Source organism: Solanum tuberosum, unplaced genomic scaffold, assembly GCF_000226075.1.
Source record: "Solanum tuberosum cultivar DM 1-3 516 R44 unplaced genomic scaffold, SolTub_3.0 scf00248, whole genome shotgun sequence".
Taxonomy (NCBI): domain Eukaryota; kingdom Viridiplantae; phylum Streptophyta; class Magnoliopsida; order Solanales; family Solanaceae; genus Solanum; species Solanum tuberosum.
In genome coordinates, this window is record NW_006239172.1 from 549214 (window position 1) to 571758 (window position 22545).

At 33.7% G+C, this 22545-nt stretch overlaps 2 protein-coding genes across 3 annotated transcripts in view; both read right to left on the reverse strand.

Moving 5' to 3' along the window:
- Nucleotides 1-9510: 9510 nt before the first annotated feature.
- LOC107062620 (uncharacterized) lies at nucleotides 9511-11442 on the reverse strand. The gene is made up of 2 exons (XM_015313485.1): nucleotides 10039-11442; nucleotides 9511-9900 (listed from the first exon to the last, which is right to left on the reverse strand). Exons 1-2 carry the CDS (start codon nucleotides 11440-11442, stop codon nucleotides 9511-9513), a joined length of 1794 nt encoding a protein of 597 aa, XP_015168971.1.
- A 5014-nt stretch (nucleotides 11443-16456) lies between these two features.
- LOC102583444 (protein DETOXIFICATION 29-like) overlaps nucleotides 16457-22545 on the reverse strand; it is a 12124-nt gene continuing 6035 nt past the window's right edge. The window contains exons 4-9 of one of the 2 annotated variants that reach the window (XM_015313500.1): nucleotides 18618-18704; nucleotides 17834-17890; nucleotides 17536-17774; nucleotides 17083-17201; nucleotides 16888-16974; nucleotides 16457-16724 (exon numbers count right to left, since the gene is read on the reverse strand). In XM_015313500.1, coding sequence (XP_015168986.1) covers nucleotides 16581-16724; nucleotides 16888-16974; nucleotides 17083-17201; nucleotides 17536-17774; nucleotides 17834-17890; nucleotides 18618-18704 — 733 coding nt within the window. In that variant the 3' untranslated portion in view covers nucleotides 16457-16580. Of the gene's footprint in view, nucleotides 16745-16887; nucleotides 16975-17082; nucleotides 17202-17535; nucleotides 17775-17833; nucleotides 17891-18617; nucleotides 18705-22545 lie in introns of both variants that reach the window. The other variant, XM_015313501.1, reaches the window with a different exon arrangement.

Below are 22545 nucleotides of genomic sequence, written 5' to 3' on the forward strand. Positions count from 1 at the left end.
TAGCTCACAATCTGTTACGCGTAAACACGAGTTAGAAAGAGACTTTTATAGAGATACATTCTATCGCACGAAGTGAGTATGAAAGAAGTGAAGAAATTTCTAAATATTGCAGCCTCCTAACTATAGATGTGGCGCGCTTCACACCGATAACTAGGACTCTACAGACACAAGTTTATTACACCCCGAGCCTACACCCTGGGAGGGACTGGCACTAGAAAACCATTGATGTCCCCAAGCGAACCCTTGGTCTAACTTACTTACTCAGCGGAAGACTTTACTCAAGATAATTATACTTTGAAAGAAAAACTAAACTGCTCAATACATAACTTAGAATGTAATAAATAACATTCACTGCCAAAGTGGCAACTCAAGTCTCAACTTTACTGAAAAGGGAAAGTAAAGACTCATGAACTAGCATCACTAACTTTGTCTATGAAGCCTCTAAACAACTGAGATGGACGTCGGGACAAGACCCACGATATCCTAATGAACTAAAATACTGAAAGCAATAATAAGGATCCTCTGGAAAGCTAGGAGGCTCACCAACTGATTCTGAGTGCTCAACTGGATCAACGAGGCGCTGGATGATGATCCTGATTACCTGCGTCTGCATCATAATAAGATGCATACCAACTGGAATCAATACATTGAATGTACGAGTATGCGAGTTGGAATGCTAAACATAACTTAAGCTTGAAAAGAATCTGAAAGAAACACTTACCTTGGCTTTACTCAACTCCTGAATAACTTAACTCAATATAAAGCAATAAAACACATGCAATATATAGAAAGCCTTTAAAACAATAGAAAACAACTTAGTTTGTTAAAGAAAATGCAATAACTAACTCATCTTTACTCATATAATAAAGTAATATAGTTTTTGTGGGAGTTTCTCTAACCGAAAACCACCACTATGAGCTTAAGTGGTGATAGAGCGTCTTGCCTATGCTGCTAGAACTGTCCTATACTTTGTCGTCATATAAAACGCTTAACCAAGTGGATCCACTAGTCTATGCTAAAAGCATCTTAATGAGTCATCTAAAAAGTATGATCCTTTACTACCCATGATGGCTACATGGTTTATGAAGATGTGAGTTATCTGAACTCAAGCTCGTCCCCATATCGGTGCTCAATACTACTCCCAAAATATACTTAGCTCATAATATGTTTGTAAAAACAAAACTCTTTCTTGAGCATCAGTTTTCTTTCTTGTTTAAATGTGAAAACATTTACTCTTTAGGAATATATAGTCCCGATATACTTTTTGAAGAAATGAACTTCAAACTTTACTCTTTACTCAACTCAAAGCTCAAGTCTTAAAATAAAGTTAAAAAAATTGTAAAAGACTTTTGGAAAACATTATGAACTTCTCTTAACTTGACTTTTAACTTTTCTTGACTTGACTCTTAACTTTCCTTGAATTGAATTATGGATTCAAGGATTGTGATTTGTGATAGGAAAGATCTCATGGTGTTTAGGAATGATTTTAGATAACAAAACATGAGAAATGATCAAGATCAGTGCCTGGAAACTAGTCCGCGATGCGGAGGCGCATTTAAATATTTGGTCGCGAAATAACTTTTGAGGTAGAGAGGTCCGTGACCTCTCCGCGACGCGAAGAGAAAGTTACACTTCTAAGATACAGGTCCACGTTGCGGACCTGATACCCAGTTTCTGCCCGACTTGTTCCTTCTTCGTTTCTTAACCCCAATTCACCTAAACTCGGTTCTTTTTCTCAAATTCGCTTTAGATTCAGATACCCAGTATGTATATACAAGAATCAAACTCAAACAACTCAAGGAAACAACATTTTAACCTCAAGGAACTCTTCAACCTCAACCTAACTCAAGAACGAAGAACAATTTTAAGAACACCATTCAAGATTCATCAACTTTCAACTTTCTAGAATGAACTTCGCTGAAATAAATGTGATTGGCGCAAAGGTGAACGAACCCAATGCTATGAAAGACTCACATACCTCGTAAGGATCACCCTTTAACGAAATCCACGAGCCTAGCTTCAATAACTTGACAATTCCTTGCTCCTTCTCTTTTTTTTTTCTCTTCTCTCAAAACCCTAACTTGTTTCTCAAATTAAAGCGTAAACTGAATCCAATCAGTTTAGACCCCAACTTAATTACCAAAAATGAAATTAATTAATTGGGTGGTGAAAAGATCATAATGCCTTTCTAAAATCTGGATTGGACTTTCCTTATTTAAACAACCCAACTTCCAATGGGCATAACTCACTCATACGAACTCGGAATCGCGCAAACTCGGCGGCTTTGGAAAGATTATTCCAAGATATTTCCTACAATATCTGGAAACACACCTAACTCATCCTGATCTAGGAGTTATGATCATTTGAAGTTGATCAAAAACTCAAACTTAACTTAACTTAACCAATTTTCCAGATTTTTTTATTATTTCCAAAAATAACTCTTTCTAATTCTAGCTCTTTCTAGTTCTTTCAATTTGCAAGATGTTACACTTAAGGCATGAGCTGCCTAGATAATACCTCAAGACCATGGATGGGACCACGGCTCGTGGAGCCCCACGTGGTCCCTGACAGCTCACTTAAAGTGAGGGGTGTTTTGGGTATTTCCTTTTTAAGTCCTATTAAAGTGGAGTTATTTTGCCTTACTTTTATACACCTATATAAGTCTTTTTAAGTCAAAATACACCCATTCACCCCATTATTTCCAATACCCCCAAATCAAATCCCAAAAGTTCATCTTCTTTCAAAATTTCTCTCTCTAGAACTCAAGGAAGAAGAAGGAGGTTGGAGCCTAGGGTTTCAAAGAGCTAAGGTTTTCTTCTAAATTTCGTGAGGATTATTCACCAAGGTATGGTAGTACTTCATCCTTGGATAACTTTCATCCATGAAGCCCTTAAACTCTCAATTTCAAAGTTAGAAATTCCAGAAAAGCTAGGGTTTTCACTCCAAGACATGAATTCTTTCTAAAAATGATTTTAATGGTTTAATTACTTTATGTTATGATTGAATTGTTGATTTTTGTGATTTTTATGATAAAATCTCCCATGAATCCATGATAATCCCCATATTCCCAATTTATGCCTTTGTGATGTGGGTGAATTGATGAAGGAAGAATACTATGAGATTGTGCTTGTAATAAATTAGTTAACTGAATCATGTTATTATCCATATCTAATGTAGTAAATCTAGATGTGTTGGATGGAATGTGATCATTGACCCAAGAGGGGTAAACCATCAGAATTATACATGATTGTGGACTCATTGTATATGCTTTATGAACGTGATTATAATCTAATTGTTGTGTTGATTGTAAGGTCATTCTCATAAACACATAATGATAATGATGTGAAGGGTTTTCTCACAATATGATGATTCTAAGGTTGAAAGGCCTTTCTCACCTATTGAATTTATGAGCTATCTTATGAATTGTATTGGATTGAGTGTCCAAGCACTCTTCCTGTAATGACCTGATTTCGTCGTTAGGAAAAAACCAATGGAAAAAGAATTGGGGTCAGAAAACTTTTTGGTAGTAGCTTGAAATTTCCTAACCTAGTCCATCTTTGGACGAAATCGAAGTCAGTGAGGTCTAGGAAAATGTGGTAATTAATGAGAGATCTAATTATGAATTTGATCACATGAGTAGATATCTAAAATATTAAGGAACTCGTATGACTTTACGAAATTGAATTTGGGCGAGTAGAACTCTCGAAATTGATCTTAGCGTGAATGAGTATTTTTTGAGTGTCATGGGATGAATGTGTGTTGTGAAATGGGGGTTTGAAATTCTTAAATTAGCTCACTATTTTCGTGCCAAGACGGGGCCATTGAGGTGGGATGTGGGCCGCCATAGCAGGATATACGCAATTTAAGTCGAAAAAAACTCCAAAACGTCATTATTCTGCAAGTTTCGACTTTGAGAGCTAAGAAACAAACCCAGGTGTTTTCTTGACAGTTTTTCACTATTCTTGAGGCTAAAAGTAAGGTTTTCACTCCCCAAATCCATTTTTTGATCCGTAGAACTTAGTTTCTTGGGTAATTATCAATGGGGGAGGGTTTTGATCTGAGATTTATGGTGTAAGAAACCCTAATCTGGGTATGGGGATCAAGGGTTCGACCTAGATTTGATTTGATTGATTATAATCTGGGTAATTAGGTCTTGTTGATTGATCCTCACATTATTATGATTGTTTGTAGACCAAGAACAAGCGAAAAGAATCCGGAAGGAGAATAATCAATTTCTTAGGGGATTCAAGCTTTGTTCGAGGTAGGTGATAGTTGTGATTTCATGTTTGTATGATGTATGTTGGTAATTGCTTCATTGTAATGCATGTATGTATGTGAATGGAGTCTTGTTGATCACACCTAATGAAATTGAGCATGAACGAATGATTGTATGCCATGAATCAACACTTGATTGTATGATTATGAGAATGTACATTGTGATTGTGATTGTGGCTTGTTGAATGGATCGGGTGTCACGTTCTGACATATTAACTTGGATTGGGTGCCACGTTCCGGCGCATATATGAGATTGGGTGTCACGTCCAACACACTAACTTGGATCAGGTACCACGTACCGGTACACTAACAGTTTGGGTATGGGTTCCATGAGAGGACCATTGAATTGGGTTCCACGAGAGAACCATTGATTTGTCATATCTACTAGTTATTGAGAATGTGGAATTGTGCATTGCTCTTGAAATGATAATCAATGTATATATATATATTATGCGCATGTATGTGTTTACCTTGTTGTAATTCTAATATATGTTGTGCTTACTGGGATAGCATCGTGATCCTACCACTACACTGTGGTTGTGTACTAATACTGCACTTGCTCTTTCTTTGTTGAGTATAGGACATCTTCAGGCGGCTACTGACAAACCTTGTTTAGGAGATCAATGATCAAGACCGGATTCAAGGGTGAGCCAGTTCTTTCAGGCTGCCATGAATCCTTCAGTTTTGTTTAGTCCATTCTTTCGGACTCAAACTGTTTAAATAGGGTTGCTTATGTTAGTTCGGGGTTGTACCCCTTTTTCTTAGACTTGTTACACTTTAGATGTTTTGGTACAATGACTTTCAGGTTTTAGGAGTTGTTCTTCCGCATTAGTTTGGCTAGTTTATTTAAGCCTTTGGAGTTTATGGGAACTCTCTATTTTTCTTTTAGACATTTAAACCTGCTTTCGTATCTTTAAATGCTTAGTTTTCGTTAATTTGGTTAGTTGAGTTGTAGTAACGGTTCTCCCACCGGAGGGTTTGTGTGGATGCCAATCACGATGGTCTCGATCGTGACACTTCCACACATATGAACTTAATGTTGACACCCAATTTTGACCCTCCCCGATAATAATTAGTTTTTGAGCTTCTTGATTCTCGAACGATTTAGAATAATTAGCTTTATAAAGTTCCAAATAGTTTCAAGGATTTTAAGTAATCTCAATCGGTTTTTATAGTATTTCGAAATAACAAATAGACTTCATATAATTATATACGTAATTAGTATATTTTATAAATATTTGAAAATCATATCAAAAAGGTTTCTACATTGTTTTAGTAAATACTTTATTAATTTAGTCTAGTATAATTTATAGTTATAATTTTGAGTATTGAAATCGGTTAGTTTATGTTCAAATTAATTATTTTGTTTCGTTTAAAATTTAGAAGCTCGTTAATTAATTTATATTAATTTTAGTGATTAGCCAAGCTTACTAAACTTGATCAATTTGGCTAAGGCCTTAACTTCCATGGGCCATGATTGCAATTTTTTTCAATTTGCCATATTGGCCAAGCCTCATCTCCAATTTTATACCATTTTTGGGCCCAATCTTGCATCAATTGCAGCCCAATATAATGGCAACTAGCAATCCCCAATTCTGTCCAGCATTACAACAGCCCACAACACAACAATACATACACCAGATGACCCCAACGTCTTTCTCCTCCAGCGAACAACGACAAGAAACCCAGAGCTCGTACAGCAGCAGGCAGCAGAGGAAGACACACGCATTTTCCCCCCTTTCCTCTTCCGGAATGGGGTGAAAATTGCAAGAAAAAGGTGTTCGCCTAATTTGGTGAAAGAAATTTTGAAGTTTGAATTTGAATTTGGGCCTTGAATCCGGATTTGAATCTTTTTCCCCCCTATTTTTCCATAAACCTAATTGATCCCCTATATATATTCTCTTCTTATTCACTGTTGGGGGGATTTTTCTTTTGGGGAGAGATTCTTTAATTGAAAATTTTTTGTTAGAGAAAAATATTGAAAAATAGCCAGTGTTTAAAAAGGAAGGAATACACTCAAGAGAAAACTTCTTGAAACCATTTTGGTTCAGTTTTTACTCCCGTTTGCGGCGTTCTGTCCACTCAAATTTCGTCAGAACCTCGCGTAGTAGTGGAAGCTCTCTTGTAATCAGTTTGTTCCTGTCCTGTGATAAAATCAGCACAGCTTGTTACTGATCAATCAAGCTCCTCCATTGATGGAGCTTGAACTCACATGAGAGAAGAAGAAGAAGAAGAAGAAGGAGAAGAGAGAAGAAGAATCTAGAAGAGTTGCATGAAAATTATATTTCATTGAATATGAAAAATTGAGAGAACTGAACATTACAATTGATCATTATATACACACACTTTAAGCTATGAACTAACTAACAACCTTCCTAACTAACTCTGACACACTAACCGTGTTAACTAACATGTGATATAAATGATTTATATCTCAACACCCCCCCTCAAGTTGGAGGTAATTGGATTTACAGACAACTTGTTCAATAATGTAGCATGTTTAACTCCAGTGAGAGCCTTTGTGAGGATATCTGCCAGTTGTGAATCAGTAGAGATGTGATGGAGAGTGATCAAGCCTTGGTGAAGTTTGTCTCTAACAAAATGGCAGTCTATTTCTATGTGTTTAGTCCTTTCATGGAAAACTGGGTTTTTGGCAATGTGGACTGCAGCTTGACTGTCACAGAAAACTTGTATAGGCAAGAGGCATTGTACAGACAACTCAGTCATCAGCCTTTCAAACCAAACCAGCTCCCCTACTACCTGTCTCATAGCTCTGTATTCTGCTTCTGCAGAGGACAAAAATACTGTGGCCTGTTTCTTGGACTTCCAGCTGATAGGGCTATCACCCATGAGGACGAGATAGCCACTGACTGACTTCCTTGAATCAGAGCAAGCACCCCAATCTGAGTCACAATATGCCTTCACTGTAAGATCAGGTTTGTTTGAAATGAATATTCCCATTGTAGGATCTTGTCTGAGGTATTTGAGGACATGATAAGCTGCCTTTAAGTGTGGTTCCCTAGGTGTTTGCATGAACTGGCTTAGGTGCTGCACACTATCAGCTATATCCATCCTAGTGTGTGTTAGAAAATTGAGTTTGCCTACTAACTTCCTGTAATAAGTAGGATCAGAGAGTAACCTTCCATCAGAGGCCTTCAATTTTTCAGTATAGTCAAGTGGTGAAGCAACAGGTTTGCAGTGCAAGGAATCAAATTCCTTTAAGAGATCAGTAGTGAACTTTCTTTGAGAAATGAGAACCCCATCATGCCTGTATAATATCTCCAAGCCCAGGAAATAATGAAGTCTACCTAAATCCTTTATTTTAAACTGATCATTCAGAAAAGACTTTAGAGAGTTGATCTCCTCCAGATCAGTCCCAGTCAGAATCACATCATCAACATAGACAGCAACAAAGACCAAAGAACTTCCCTTCTTTTTGTGAAACAGTGAGTAATCACTATGTGAATGTATGTACCCCCTAGAACAAAGACTGCTGGACAACTTATCATACCATTGCCTACTAGCCTGCTTTAAACCATATAAGGATTTCTTTAATTTGCACACCATGTTTGGGCAGTCCACTGCAAGACCTGGTGGTAATGTCATGTATACTTCCTCAGTCAAATCACCATGAAGGAAGGCATTGTTAACATCTAACTGATACAAGCCCCATCCTTTCTTAACAGCCAGTGTAATCAAACTCCTAACAGTAGTCATCTTTACTACAGGAGAGAAAGTTTCATTGTAATCTATACCAGCCTGTTGAGTGTACCCCTTAACTACCAGTCTTGCCTTAAACCTTTCTACACTACCATCAGCCTTGTGCTTGATTTTGTACACCCACTTACAACCAATGGCCTTCTTATCCTTGGGTAGAGGGACTAAGTCCCAAGTATTATTAGCATATAGAGCTTCAAATTCTTGTGTCATAGCCATTTGCCAGGCAGGATGCAAGATTGCTTCTTCATATGAAGAAGGCTCACAATCATGAGAGATGGTTTCAACTAACTGCTGGCTATCAGAACACAAAGTGGTAAAGCAAATGCTATCATGGTTGGTTAGAAATGATGTAAGAGAAAGGTGAGGATCAGGTGCAGGTGTGGAGGAATGCAAGTTGGGTAAAGTGTATTTAAATTCTTTGAGGTAGTTGGGTGTATGAAGTGATCTGGTGGTTCTCCTAAGAGTAGGTGGGGCACCACGTGGTGAAACTGGTGTGTTTTGCATGGTAGTGCTTGTTGTGTGTTCATTTATATTAGTAGATGTTTGGATATCAGGGACTGTATTAGATGTTGTATCTGCTGCTGTTACTTCAGTAGTAGTGACTTCATATGGCATGTTAATATTTAGAAAGTCATCATTAAAGAAAGTGCTAGTTGTACCAGGCATGTAAGTTAGAGTTTTGGGATGATGGACAAGACACTTTAATACAGATGCAAAACTAGAATTATCAGGAGCAATGACAAAAGGGAAGACAGACTCATGAAAAGAAACATCTCTGCATACATGAACTCTCTTGGTAACTAAGTCCAAAACCTTTTAACCTTTTGTATTGAAGGGGTATCCAACAAAGATGTGTGGTGTTGCCCTTGGCTCAAACTTATCTTTGTGGGTTTTCAAGGTAGTGGGAAAACATAAGCATCCAAAACTTTTAAGGTGAGAGTATGTAGGAGGAGTTTGATATAACATCTCATAAGGGGATTTGTTCTGTAGAATCTTGGAAGGTAATCTGTTAACAAGGTATGTGGCTGTTAGAACACATTCTCCCCAATATCTCATGGGCAATTTAGACTGAAATAGGAGTGCCCTTGCAATTTCAAGGAGATACTTGTGTTTCCTTTCAACTACACCATTTTGTTGAGGTGTGTAGGGACAAGATTTTTGATGGATTATACCTTTTTCTTGGAAAAAATGGGTGGCTTCATTAGAGGTAAATTCTAGGCCATTATCAGACCTGATGGTTTTCAGCTTAGTCTGAAATTGGTTTTCAACAAGTGAAACAAAAGCCTTAATGGTTTGCAAAGCATTGCTCTTACACCTAATCAATTGTGTCCAGGTTGATCTAGTGTGATCATCTACCATGGTTAGGAAATAGTGAAAACCATCATGAGTTGGAATGTGGTATGGCCCCCATAGGTCAATGTGAAGTAACTCAAAAGGCTTAGTGGTGGAGGTCGTGCTTTCTGGGAATGGCATTCTTGTCTGCCTAGCCATAGGACATATGGTGCAGGTGAAAGGTTATTTGGTAGAGAAATGACAAGGGATAGTGGAGATGCCCTTCATTTTCACAAAAGGTACATGGCCTAGTCTAGTATGCCACAAGAGATCATTAGTATAAGTGCTATCAGAATTAACAGCAAAAGAAGAACAATTTGCAGTAGAGTAGGAAGAAGAATTAAAAACAGAACAACCCTCTTTATTGATAGGAGAAAAACCTTTTACAGTAGAGTAATGAATGTTTGGAACTGGACTACTAGTACATTTAGGTAAACGAGTAAAATGACTTGAAATGACATGAGGGTCCTTGGTGCCATCAGGAGAAGAAACACAGTTGTGGCATTTTGTACACAAGAAATAGAGGCCATTTTGTGCTCTACCAAGTTCCAGAGGGCTCTTCAGAGAAGGGCCCTGCAACAAGCAAGAAACACTATTAAAACTGACTATACCTTTAAGTTGTAATGCTAGACAATGAACTGAGATGAGATTGAATTTGAAACTAGGTACAAATAGAACTTTCTGCAATGTTAGGACTTGATTTAAACATACATCACCAATTTCAGTCACTTTAACTTTGTAACCATTAGGTAAGGAGATGAGAAATGGATATGGTAGGGTTCTAATATTTGTCAGAATGGCTTTGTTATATGTCATGTGATGTGATGCCCCTGAGTCTATGATCCAAGAACCAGCAGTTAATCTAGTACATCTATAAGAAAGGTCACCTATCTCAGTAATGGAAGAATAACAAGCAAGTATACCTGCCAAGTTCACAGCTCCACTTAGCATATTGTCTGAGTTGGAAGCTTCATGTCCAGCTTGTAAAGATCCCAAAAGGTTCAATAGTTGTTCATACTGGTCTTTGGACAGATTAAATGGCATTTGCTTCCTTAACTCAGGATTGTCCTCATAGTGGATTCCATCAATCTCATTGCTGCACACATTTGCCATTGCAGAATTTGAACCTTTGCCTTTAGAAAATTTGGAGTTGGGTGGATATCCATGAAGCTTATAACATCTTTCCCTAGTGTGACCTGATCTCCTGCAGAAATCACAAAACAAAGTAGACCTGCTGGTACTAGAGTTCCCTCTAATCATGTTGGTGTTATTCAGGTTTCCAGTGTTGCCTGTATGTCCCTTAGAGGAACTATAGTTGGTTCTGAGACCTTTCACTCCTGCATTGTTGTGAGTTGAAGCAAAAACATTTAGGGAAGTGGAATCTAAAGCAGTGTGGTTGTGAGGCTTCACTTCTCTCTGTTTTTCTTCTTGGGACAATATGGCAAAAGCTTGAGCCATGCTAGGTAGAGGGTTCATCATGAGAATGTTGCCTCTAATGGCAGTATACATCTCATTTAGCCCCATTAGGAAGTGTATGAGTCTTCTATCTTGCTCAGCCTTGATCAATTTGACTTTACCCCCACAAGTGCACACACAATTGCACTGAGAGCTCATATCAACTGTGCTCATTTCTTCCCAGAGCTTTTTCATCTTCGTGTAATACCCAGTGACATCCAAAGTGCCTTGAACAAGATCATTGATTTCTTTCTGAAACTGATACAATTTACAACCATTGGTCTGGTCATATCTTTCCTCCAATTCAGCCCATAATTCATGGGCATTGTTAACATACTGCAGACTATCTCTTAGATCAGGTGATAAGGAGTTCAGAATCCAAGAGGTTACCATGTCATCACACCTTTCCCACTGTTGGAAACTAGGATCATCTAGATTTGGCTTTACTACTTTGCCATTGATAAAACCTGTTTTACTCTTAACAGACAAGGCTCTAAGAACAGCTCTCCTCCATGATCTATAACCAGTGCCATCAAAAACTCCAGGCAATAGAGATGAACCTGCATTCTCGGAAGGATGCAGATAGAAGGGACTGGTAAAATCCATCCTAGCAGTGGATGTAGAACCAGTCGAAATTGGATCAACTTGATTGTCATCCATGGTGAAATCAGATCGCGATACAATTTGAGTAACAACAGAAACTCAAAATTGAAACTCAAAAAATTTTTTGAGAACGAAAAACTTTGAAAACAGAATCGAGAACAGGAAGAGGAACTCAAAATTCAAAGCATGAACTCGACATCAATATTCACAGTGCAACCTCTTCGAAAGAGAAAATAAGAATCACAGATGTGGATGCGGAAAAAGGAGCAGGATCTATGTCCATCGCTCTGATACCATGATAAAATCAGCACAGCTTGTTACTGATCAATCAAGCTCCTCCATTGATGGAGCTTGAACTCACATGAGAGAAGAAGAATCTAGAAGAGGAAAATTATATTTCATTGAATGTGAATTAAGAAAACTGAACACTACAATTGATCATTATATACACACTTTAAACTAGTAACTAACTAACAAATTCTCTAACTAACTAACTGTGGAAGAAGAAGAAGAAGAAGAAGAAGAAGAAGAAGAAGAAGAAGAAGAAGAAGAAGAAGAAGAAGAAGAAGAAGAAGAAGAAGAAGAAGAAGAAGAAGAAGAAGAAGAAGAAGAAGAAGAAGAAGAAGAAGAAGAAGGAGAAGAGAGAAGAAGAATCTAGAAGAGTTGCATGAAAATTATATTTCATTGAATATGAAAAATTGAGAGAACTGAACATTACAATTGATCATTATATACACACACTTTAAGCTATGAACTAACTAACAACCTTCCTAACTAACTCTGACACACTAACCGTGTTAACTAACATGTGATATAAATGATTTATATCTCAACATCCTGATTCGCTGCTCATCAAAAGGTATACGGCTCCTTACTCTCTTATTCACTTAGTTTCTGGTAGATGCTTGGGATTTGAGTCATGTTAGGTGTGGGTATGATGCGAGTGTTTGGGTACAAATGATGGGAGGTCTATTCCTTGCTTGCTGCTGTTTTTCCTGAAATTTTCAAGTTGTATGTCGTATCTGCTACTGTTTTGAGTTCTTGGATTGTGTTCATCACTGTTCGTTTGGTTATCTACTTGATCATTTTTTTTGTCGGGTTTTATTTCGAAGAGAACACTTAATTTTTCTTTCTCCAGGTTGCATATGCCCTGTTTCCCAGCTTTTCTCTGCAAGTTTGCCTTCTAATGTTCATCTTTTTATCCCTTAAAGTGTTGTGTTTTGGAGTTTCGTATGCCATGCCATTGCTTGGGAACGCTTAAACCTTATGCATCCTAAACTCTTTAACTCATTATTTTTAGATTAATGTTTGAATAGGTTGAGATAGGATACATCATTAACTCGAAGAATATGGTTGCCCGTTTGTTTAAATAGGGGTCCGATTTCATCTATTTTTATCTTCAAAATCTGATTCGTGTCATCTCTGTTTTAAAGTGAATCTGTCGTAGTAATTTCTCCTTCCTAAAAATCCCTCTCGTTTGGTTTTGCCATTTGCCGTATACTTAGAGTTAGATTTAAATCGCAACATATACTTTGAATCATGATTTTCTATGTAGATTGATCGCCTAAGTTAGAATTTGGAAACTCATATGTGGTGCTCCTATTCATTGAACCCGTTTGACTATTATCGGTCACGTCATAAGTTATTACGATAAAAACTTTCAACCTACTGCATTTGTCCTAATTTTCTCTATCAGTACCCTTTGTTATGTGTCCATATTCTCAACATGTGTGCGAGTTTGTTTCGTTCAAAGGCATTCATCTAAGTTCGGACAATGTTTGGTCAGTAGCTTGGTTACTTTTCCTCTAGCGATCTTAGTTGGATTAATAATAAGTTATTATTTTTGGATTTTGAATTTGGGTTAGTGTTGATGCCATTTATGTTATTGCCTACTGTCAAGTTTTCTTTGTGAATAATGATTTTCCATTGTAAATTGAAATTGTTTTATCTCATGATCTAAATCATGCTTGGGTTTTTTTTTTTTTTTTTCTTTTAAAATAATAATAATTTAATGTCTGAACAATAGTGCATGGTTTTCTTTCTTTTTACTTAATGCTTTCCGTTATGGCCATGATTTGTTACTTATTTTCTTTTATTTTGTTTCGTTAATGTTACATGTGAATGCCGTTGGAATCCATTGGACTCCCTCTCCTTGCATTTCGCGGATTGGGCCTTACGGGCCCAATTCTATATTTTATCGAGTCCAAAACAACCGACGAACAGGTCGCATGCAGCATAGGAGCTGGAAATTCAATTTACAGATTCTGGGAAGCTAAAATCAGGCTGTATACAGCCGTATACACTGATATACATGGCAGAAATAGCGATGTACAGGTCCAAAAAAAAGAAATGCAGGTTGCAGGGGTCAAAATAGACTGTATACGTTCGACATACAGTCCGATATACACAAAAACGGGTCAAAATATGACCCATATACAACAATATACCTTTGCTGTATACACAGGTGTTTGAGAGCGAAAATGGGCTGAAGGAGGCCCAAAAACGCAGCAAAGGCCCAAATTCAATTTTCTTGCCTATGCTTTGTTTTATTCGTTCAACTAACGCTTTCATTTCTTATGGTTAAATTTAATTAAACCCCCAAAGATAGTTATTTCTCTTTTATATTTTTAAATAAATATTCCTTCATATAGTTTATTTACTTAGCTTTTATTTAATTTTGGTCTTGTTATCTCCTTAAGTCATTTCCCTTAGAAAAATTCCCCTTTAGTTCATCCCCCTTTAAGATGATAATAATAAAAATAATAATAAATATATATAAAAAGAATGGTCATAAATGAGTTCTTTTACTTATTTAAAATTTCAAAAAAATTAGTTAAAATAAATGAGTCCTTTTACTTATTTAAAATTTCGAGAAAAAAAAAAAGTTAGTTAAAATGAGTTGTTTTACCTAGTTAAAATTTCAAAAAGTTAGTTTAAATAAATAAGTTTTTTTTTTACTTGGTTAAAATCTCAATAAAAGTAGTTAAAATAAAATGAGTTCTTTTACTTAGTTAAAATTTTAAAATTAGTTAAAGTCGTTAGAAGTTCTTTTACTTAGTTGAAATTTCAAAGTTAGTCAAAAATCATTTTTTGTCAAATCGCCGGTCAACCGCAAGTTAGCGGGCATTCCGAGGGCCTAACACCTTCTCGGAATGTACATTGAACTTCGAACCCTGTTTCAATCGATTTTATCTGTTTTAAGTCTTTTGAAAAAACTTGCATTTTTCTTGATTTTTTACTAAAAATTAAGTGGCGACTCTATTCTTTTGAAAATTCGATTTCTCTTAAATCATAAGTTTAATCGATTTTTCGAAAACTCAGTCATTTTCCCTTTGTATATCTTTTTAAATAAAACACTTAATTCAAGACTAAACGTGTTTAATTATGGGAAGTAATGCTTAGCATCGAGTGGTTATTTAATATGAGATAGAGGCTCTCCCGTTTAGTAAGGCTGGGTTTCCAAAAGAAATCTCATGAGATGGAGGCTCCCCCGTTAAGCAAGGTTGGGGTTTCTAGTAACAATCTCTTTATCCCATAACTATGTGCTCCCATAAGTTATTTAGCTAGAGGATCCACCTAAAAGCTAACAAGTCATGGTCTTACCTTAGGCAAGTAGGGCACCCCTTTTCGGTGTGGGCAACACCAGATTCCATGTTAAGCTCACATAGTCTATGTCGGTTAAGGCTTATTCCCACCATGACAAGGATATGAACAAGAACATGAATTATGAATGATGGTTACTCAATAAGCTTTACTTAGCTTGGGTAGGATTATGGGATCTTATTCATGCATTGCACAAGTATGCTTTGAGGGTACAAATGGTATGGTTCTCTTATGAGCATTTATGTAATGAACATGCTTATGACTTATGCTCTTCCATTATCTTCTAAATGATGTTTTAACTTACAAATTGCATGCATTTAACTAAAATGCCCCCTTTTAGCATGTTTTCATGGTTTTATGCATGACTTTCATACTTGGTGCATTTTTGTACTAACCTATATTTCTTTTAGATTTTTCACAAAGTGTAGGGTCCAGTTCTTAAGGCGATCTTCATTTGATACAAGCTTGGATTAGACTATTCTCCTTGCTTGTGGTGAGTCCTCAAGATTCGAGGACGGATGTTCATTTTGAGTGTCATCTCTAGTATTTCATTTTCGAACCATGTTGTATGGGATATGCCCCTTTCATTTGAACTATTGTAATAGATGGCTAATTGAGACTAGTCTAGACTTCCTCTTTCCTTTATAAAAATATTTGGACTTAAATGTGTTTTACTCTTTATTGTTCTAATGCCTTATGTTATGAGATGCTAAGTGGCTTACATGGTGCCCTTGGGGGTATTATGTGCCTTGTTACGTCTAGGGGATACCCTTGGGTCATGACAAACTCATCTACTATATAAGTAAACAGACAGTTATACGAATATATGATTTATTAATTTTTTTTTATCAAAACTAAATAAACAATTGTTTTATAATAAATACTATATGTAAACACATGGTTAATAATATAAATTTCATGGTTAAAAGTATATATCTCAACAATCTCTTACTTTGACTTTTAACCATCACAATTATTATACAGTCCTATATCTAAATGCATGATTAATAATAATATACACCCTAACAATCTCCCACTTAAATTTTTAATCCTAAAAATTATTAAAATGTTATATCTAAACACATAATTAATAGCATATACCCTAACATTTACTTCCTCTCAGAAGACCAAATTACAATTATGTTTTGAGAAATTGAGACTGATCATTTGAAGAAGTCATTCATTCCCCCACTAGTACTACAAAAATTGACAATCACAAATTGACGATATAATGTTGAACACTAATCAATACCTATTGACTGCATAACAATGAAGCCACGTGTCTGTTGTATTTAGCGTCAGACTTATAGTTCTATCCTTTTTACCAGGTTTACAATTATTTGCTTTAAATAACAGTTGGGTTAAGAATTTGATTTGATATAAAATATTATTTTATATAATTAAAATATTTGTATATCTCTAGATTGTAAAAAGAATATGATATTGTGGTGTATCAGAATGAAAAAGGTTCAAATGAATCAAATTGGATATCACAAATTCATATAACTGATTCTAACTTATACACATAAAATAAAATGTGATAAGAAACTTTTTGGTTTCTTCCCTTGCTTTTCATGGTGAAAAACTTATTATTAGTTTTTCCAGTAAACTAAGCAATTAGACAAACATTCATGACTGAAACGAACAAAACATCGTTCTTCTATCGTATATAGTCGATCAGTTAATAAGATCTTCATCATTTTTTGGCCTCTGAATCTCCTCCCCATTGTTTTATCCTGTGTCCAACAAGGGAAACCTGTATTGGATATGACCCAAAAAATAATAAAAAATTACAATCAAGTCACTTATAAGATAAATAGAATTAGTACGTTGGAATAAACTTTTACTTGTCACATATATATATATATATATATAATTTATTCTTGATGTATGCCTTACCTCCTTGTTCCAATTAGTTCGAAGGATCATCATGATTAACACGCCAGTTTGAACAGTCGTACCTGCAAGCATCCCAAACCAAATTCCCTACAAAATTTCATGAACAAACATGTATTAATTAAATAATATAATGTCTTAGGATTTTTTTATTTATTTTTTAATTAAGTGAAGACAAAATAAAAATAAAAATTGTACCTTAACGCCAATGTCAAAGAAGAAGCCAAGTATGAGACCTATTGGAATACCAAACAAATAGTAACAAGCTATGTTCACATATGCAACATAAGCTTGCCACCCTGCTCCAATAGCCACCCCTACAATTGCAACAAATTAAATGACAAATCTTTATTTTAGACCATCAACCACGTCTTAATTCTAAACTAGTTGGAGTCGATTAATACATAAAACTTTTGATTTATTACACAAAAGTATCCCATCAGCAACTCATCTTACATAATATCGACATTGACACTACTTAAAAGGTCCACGATATGTGCCACATTTATATGAGAGACACTAGATATACCATGTAATATATGCCTATACTTACCTAAGTCTTTTATATTCTTTCCATTATATCGATCGATCAATAAAAAATAATTGTATAAAAAGATCAAAACTAAAGAGTAGAAGATAATAAGTAAGTACCAGAAAGAGTAGGTTGAAGACATCCAATAACAATGGTGGTTGCTAAGATAGGAGTGAGGTGATAGACAAGTTGTTGTACTTGTTCATTGTTTGAAAAGAAAGGAGGATACCAACTCCGGCAAACGAGTAGAATCATCGAGAGGAAGATGCCGGATAATAAAGAAGTGATGGAAGCTACAATTACTGAGAATTTCGCGCTTCTTGGATGCCCTGCTCCTAGTTCATTTGACACCCTTACGCTGTACGTTAACGTTTGTTACTTGCTTGCTATAATAACAACATTTAGAATTTACATTACCTTATTGCGGCATTGAATCCAATCGCTACCATAACTGTCCACCCTTGGATATTCATGCTGCAATCAAGTAGTACGTAAAATCGTCAAAATAAAAAATAATTAATTTATTAATATCAAATCATCTAAATGATAACTGCACTTAATTAATTGTTCAAAGGAATTAAATTAGTTACTATAAACTTTGCATGTACTCATCACTTTTCTAATATAAGTGCTCCCCTCATGAGAACTATACGATCTAGACGACATATAATTAATATAAGTTCACACTCAAACTTAGAAAATTGCTTCCAGTCAACGATTTATTAAGTATAGCATAATTATTAAACAGAAAAAAATTTCTTATCACCTTTCGCTCTATAACTATATATGTTGCTGGAACTTTTCAAAAATATAGCTACATTCATATCAGATCCTTTAAAATGTATTATTTTTAGAGTATACGATACGATACGCACACATCGATATTTTTAAAGAGTTCTAAATAATTGCCATGTTAGAAGGATCGGGGTATATGGATTCATGCCAAATTAACGAAAGCATTTCAATACTTTCAATTTGTTTATATGATTTTTTATTTGAAACATTTTTTTTTTTGAATTTTGTGGTCTTAAATTAAAAATATGTAAAATATATATATCAAAATATTATTTAATTTTATAATCTTAAATATGTCTGATATAAAGTTAAATTTATATATATATATATATATATATAAAGTGATATTTATTTTTAAACAGATTAAATCAATTCGACAAATAAATTGAAATAAATGTAAACTCACCAAATAGCAATTGCATCGACGGCCACTTCAGCATTCTTGAGGTATCCAGCAAAAAGAATTAGTGCCATGAAGTACCATATCTCTAAGCTGCAATAAATAATAAATATATCTTGAGATAGCCTAATTAGCTACCATAATTTTAGCACATCTTGTGACAGATAGATAATCTTTAATACTCCCACAATCACATTTTAATTAAAGGAAATTTCAAAAATAGCTAAGACTAGAAACATAGTCAGATAATTAGCTATAATTTATTTAATTATAACAATAATAATAATAAGTAAGAGTAATAATAGTATAGTAATTGTAATAGTAAAATAATTAGTAACGTACATTTTATTTTAATAAGATATAGAATTTCCGTTTAAGCTATTTCAAAAAGTTATTATACATTCAAATTATTATGGTGATCTATTACACATTTATATTACTTAAATAAATATATTCCACCACCAAATATTATTATCATTACAAATTTCGTTCAAGCTCAAGAACAAAAATAATGAAAAATAAGAAATCAATTAGTGAAAAATTAACTCCTTTACACACTTTTTTTTTCTTTTTAATTATTTCGCCACATCAGCTTCTGGGATGAAAATAAACTCAATTTTAAATAATATATGTGTAATAAACTAATATATATTTCCTCTGTCCAATAATAGTTGTCCATTATTAACTTGGCATATCCCTTGAGAAATAATAAATAATAGAGATAATACTAGTACTATATTATTCTTTGATTTTATTAAATTTAATGCTTTGAAAAATGTGTTAGATGATAAATAATATTTAATAACAAGAATAAAATAGACACAAAATAAATTATTTCTTGATTTTCTAAATTGAATAAATATTATTGAACAACTATATTTAGTATAGTGAACAATTATTGTTGAACGGAGGGAGTAATAATTTAAATGTGTAATTGATTTTTGAGAATTTGAAGAGTATCAGTGTTATTTATGTCACATAGATAGAATATATTCTTGATATGCAGTAAGATTCTTTTATTGCCAATCATATTGTTACACGTAGGTCAAATAACTCAATTACCTCTATTGTAAACCCTCTTTATGTAAGTGAAAATAACTTTTATATAAGTAGGTGTGCATCTGATTTTTCAGTTTGGTTTTGCATTATTCGGTTTGGATTTTTCGATTTTTGGTTTTGTAAAAGTGTAATTCAAATCGATCCAAAATAAATTTGGTTTGATTTGGTTTTCCTCTATTCGGTTCGGCATTTTTCGATTTGGTTATTCGGTTATGTCAATAATTAATAATCTAATCAAAGTAATAATATTTAATCCCTTAAATATACTTTCTAATATAAATCATAAGTAAAACTTAAAATACAATACTTATAGACTTATAGTATTATAGATGTAATTCAAACATAAAATATATATAAACGTAATCATCATGAAAGGCAATAACCAAAAAGAGACAAAAGTGGTTAACTCCAACTTAATTCTAAACCTAAACATTATATATACATATATATATATATATATATATATATATAATTCGATTTTTTTTAGTTTTTGATTTTTATTTTTTAAAATTCGAAATCAAACCAAAAAACCAAACAAAGTAATTTATTAATCCAAAATATTTCCGAAAAACCAAAAAATCAATCCAAATAAAAATTCAGTTTGATTTGATTTGATAATTCGATTTAATTCGAATAGTTCACACCCCTATTTATCAGTGAAAATAACTTTAGTAATGAATAATGATTGTGTAGTTTAATAAAACACATGCTTTTCCAAATCAACATTTAGAATATCAGCGAAAGGACAGACGTAGACTCCAACAAAATGTTACTCCGTCCGTTTCAAAGACATCTTTTTTTTTTAGTCTGTTGTAAAAAAAAAAAATTCTTTCCTTTTTTTTATAATATTTTAATTTCAACTTCTCACGTGACATGTTTAAGGTCACAAGATTAAAGGGTAATTTAGTACATTTGACATAACTTTAATTTAGGATCACAAAATTCAAAAGTCTTTTTTATTTTCTAAAACTCTGTGTCAAGCCAAATTAGATCACTCTTTATGAAACGGAGGGAGTAATTTCAATGGGCACACATCTTGACGGCTTATATGTAAGAAGAAAAAATAAGAGAAAAAATGTTATAAAAAATAATAATTTAATTTTAAAATGTTCATTTTATCTTCTTTTTTTTTTTTTTTTTTTTGGTTTCCCTTGTCATCAAAAAAAATAATAATAAAATGTTCATTTTATCTTTAATGAGATAATTTATAGTCACACAAATATCTATTATTTATTTTAGATCACAAGTTTCAAAAGTCATTCTTTCTTTCTTAAACTTCGTATCAGATCAAACTAACTCATATAAAATGGAATTTGAAGAGTAATTTTAGATATTTAAATTAAGTTGTTAACTATTGCAATTTATAGTTTTTTTTTAATGTAAATCTCGAATATTATATGAAGTCTCTTTGTCTCAAATTATGTGGCAATGATAGATTTTTATGTCTTTAAGTTTTTAAGTGTTAATTATTGTTACTTATAGTACATTTTATGTTGTTTTTAAGTAATGTATGTTACTTACTCTGTTCTAGTTTATGTTACACATATGAAATTTTTAGAATCAATCAAAATTTCACGTCTTTTAAATTTTTTAAACAGTTGATTATTGTGATTTATATTACATTTGAAGTAAATTTTAAATAATATATGTTTTTCTCTGTCCCAATATATATGCACGGATAGAATTTCAAGAACTATTTAAATTTTTTTATGTCTTTTAAGCAGATTCAATTAAGTAATTTTAAATTTTTATTTGAAATAAGCTATATATATTTGTGTGGTATTAAATTATTTATCTAAAACAAATTATGTAGATGTATTTATATGATTGTAAATCATCTCATTAAGTGATAAATATTTATAAATATTATTAAAATTGTAAATTTTAAGTAATGTTAATTAAAATACTTATAAAATAAATTATATATATTTGTGCGGCAATAAATCATTCCTATTTTTTTAAATGAAATTTAAAGGAAAAAAATACTTTAATAAAGTAACTCCTAATTCCTAAAATATCCTTACGGTAGAAAGCTAATTTACTAAGGTAATAAAGTAACGGTAATTAATACCCTTACGATCGGAAGTTGCTCTGCTATTGCCTTACATATAAGTAGTAAAGTACTCTTCCGCTTCAATTTGCTTGTCTTAGTTAATATTTTGAATTGTTAAACCTTAAAATGAGCGTTGGAATCAGAATTTTTTACTAAGTGGGTTCAAAATCGAAAGGAGTAAATACACTGTTGGTTTATTAGCATTTTAATATTAATATTTTGTATATTAATTTGTTAAAACTTAGTATAGCCTTTCTGCTATGAAGATGGAATAGAGGACGTGGGAGTTACATGCATTTGTACCTCATTACTTAGTGGTCAATTAATGACCATAGGCATTATGCACTTTGTTGCTTTCTGTGAACGTTGGAAACTTGGCCGTTGTGCAAGTGCACGTTAGAGGCATTGGTTACCCCTCTCATTATTCCATTCTTTACTCCTCCATTATCCTTGTAACCTATGTAACTCCTAAAACCATTATCTTCACTATTTACTACACCATTATCTTCCTATTCATTGCTAGGAAGACTTCTTCTACTATAAATAGTGATGGTATTCATTTGGTTTGGGAGAGATATACAATACATAAGAAAAAGATAGAGAGGAAAAAGTTTGTCAAAAAGAGAGTTCTTATTAGTTGAAGGGAGGTGTTCTTTTTGTGGAGCTTTGGACTCAACTCTTGTCCAGAGTTGTTGAGTTATATTGTAATCTTGTATTTTTGTTATCTTGTAAGTTTTCACTAACAATTTTAAGGAGATTCTAGATGGCTACAATTGAAAAAAATGCGGATGTCAAGATGGGAGACCTTAACAAGCCATTTCG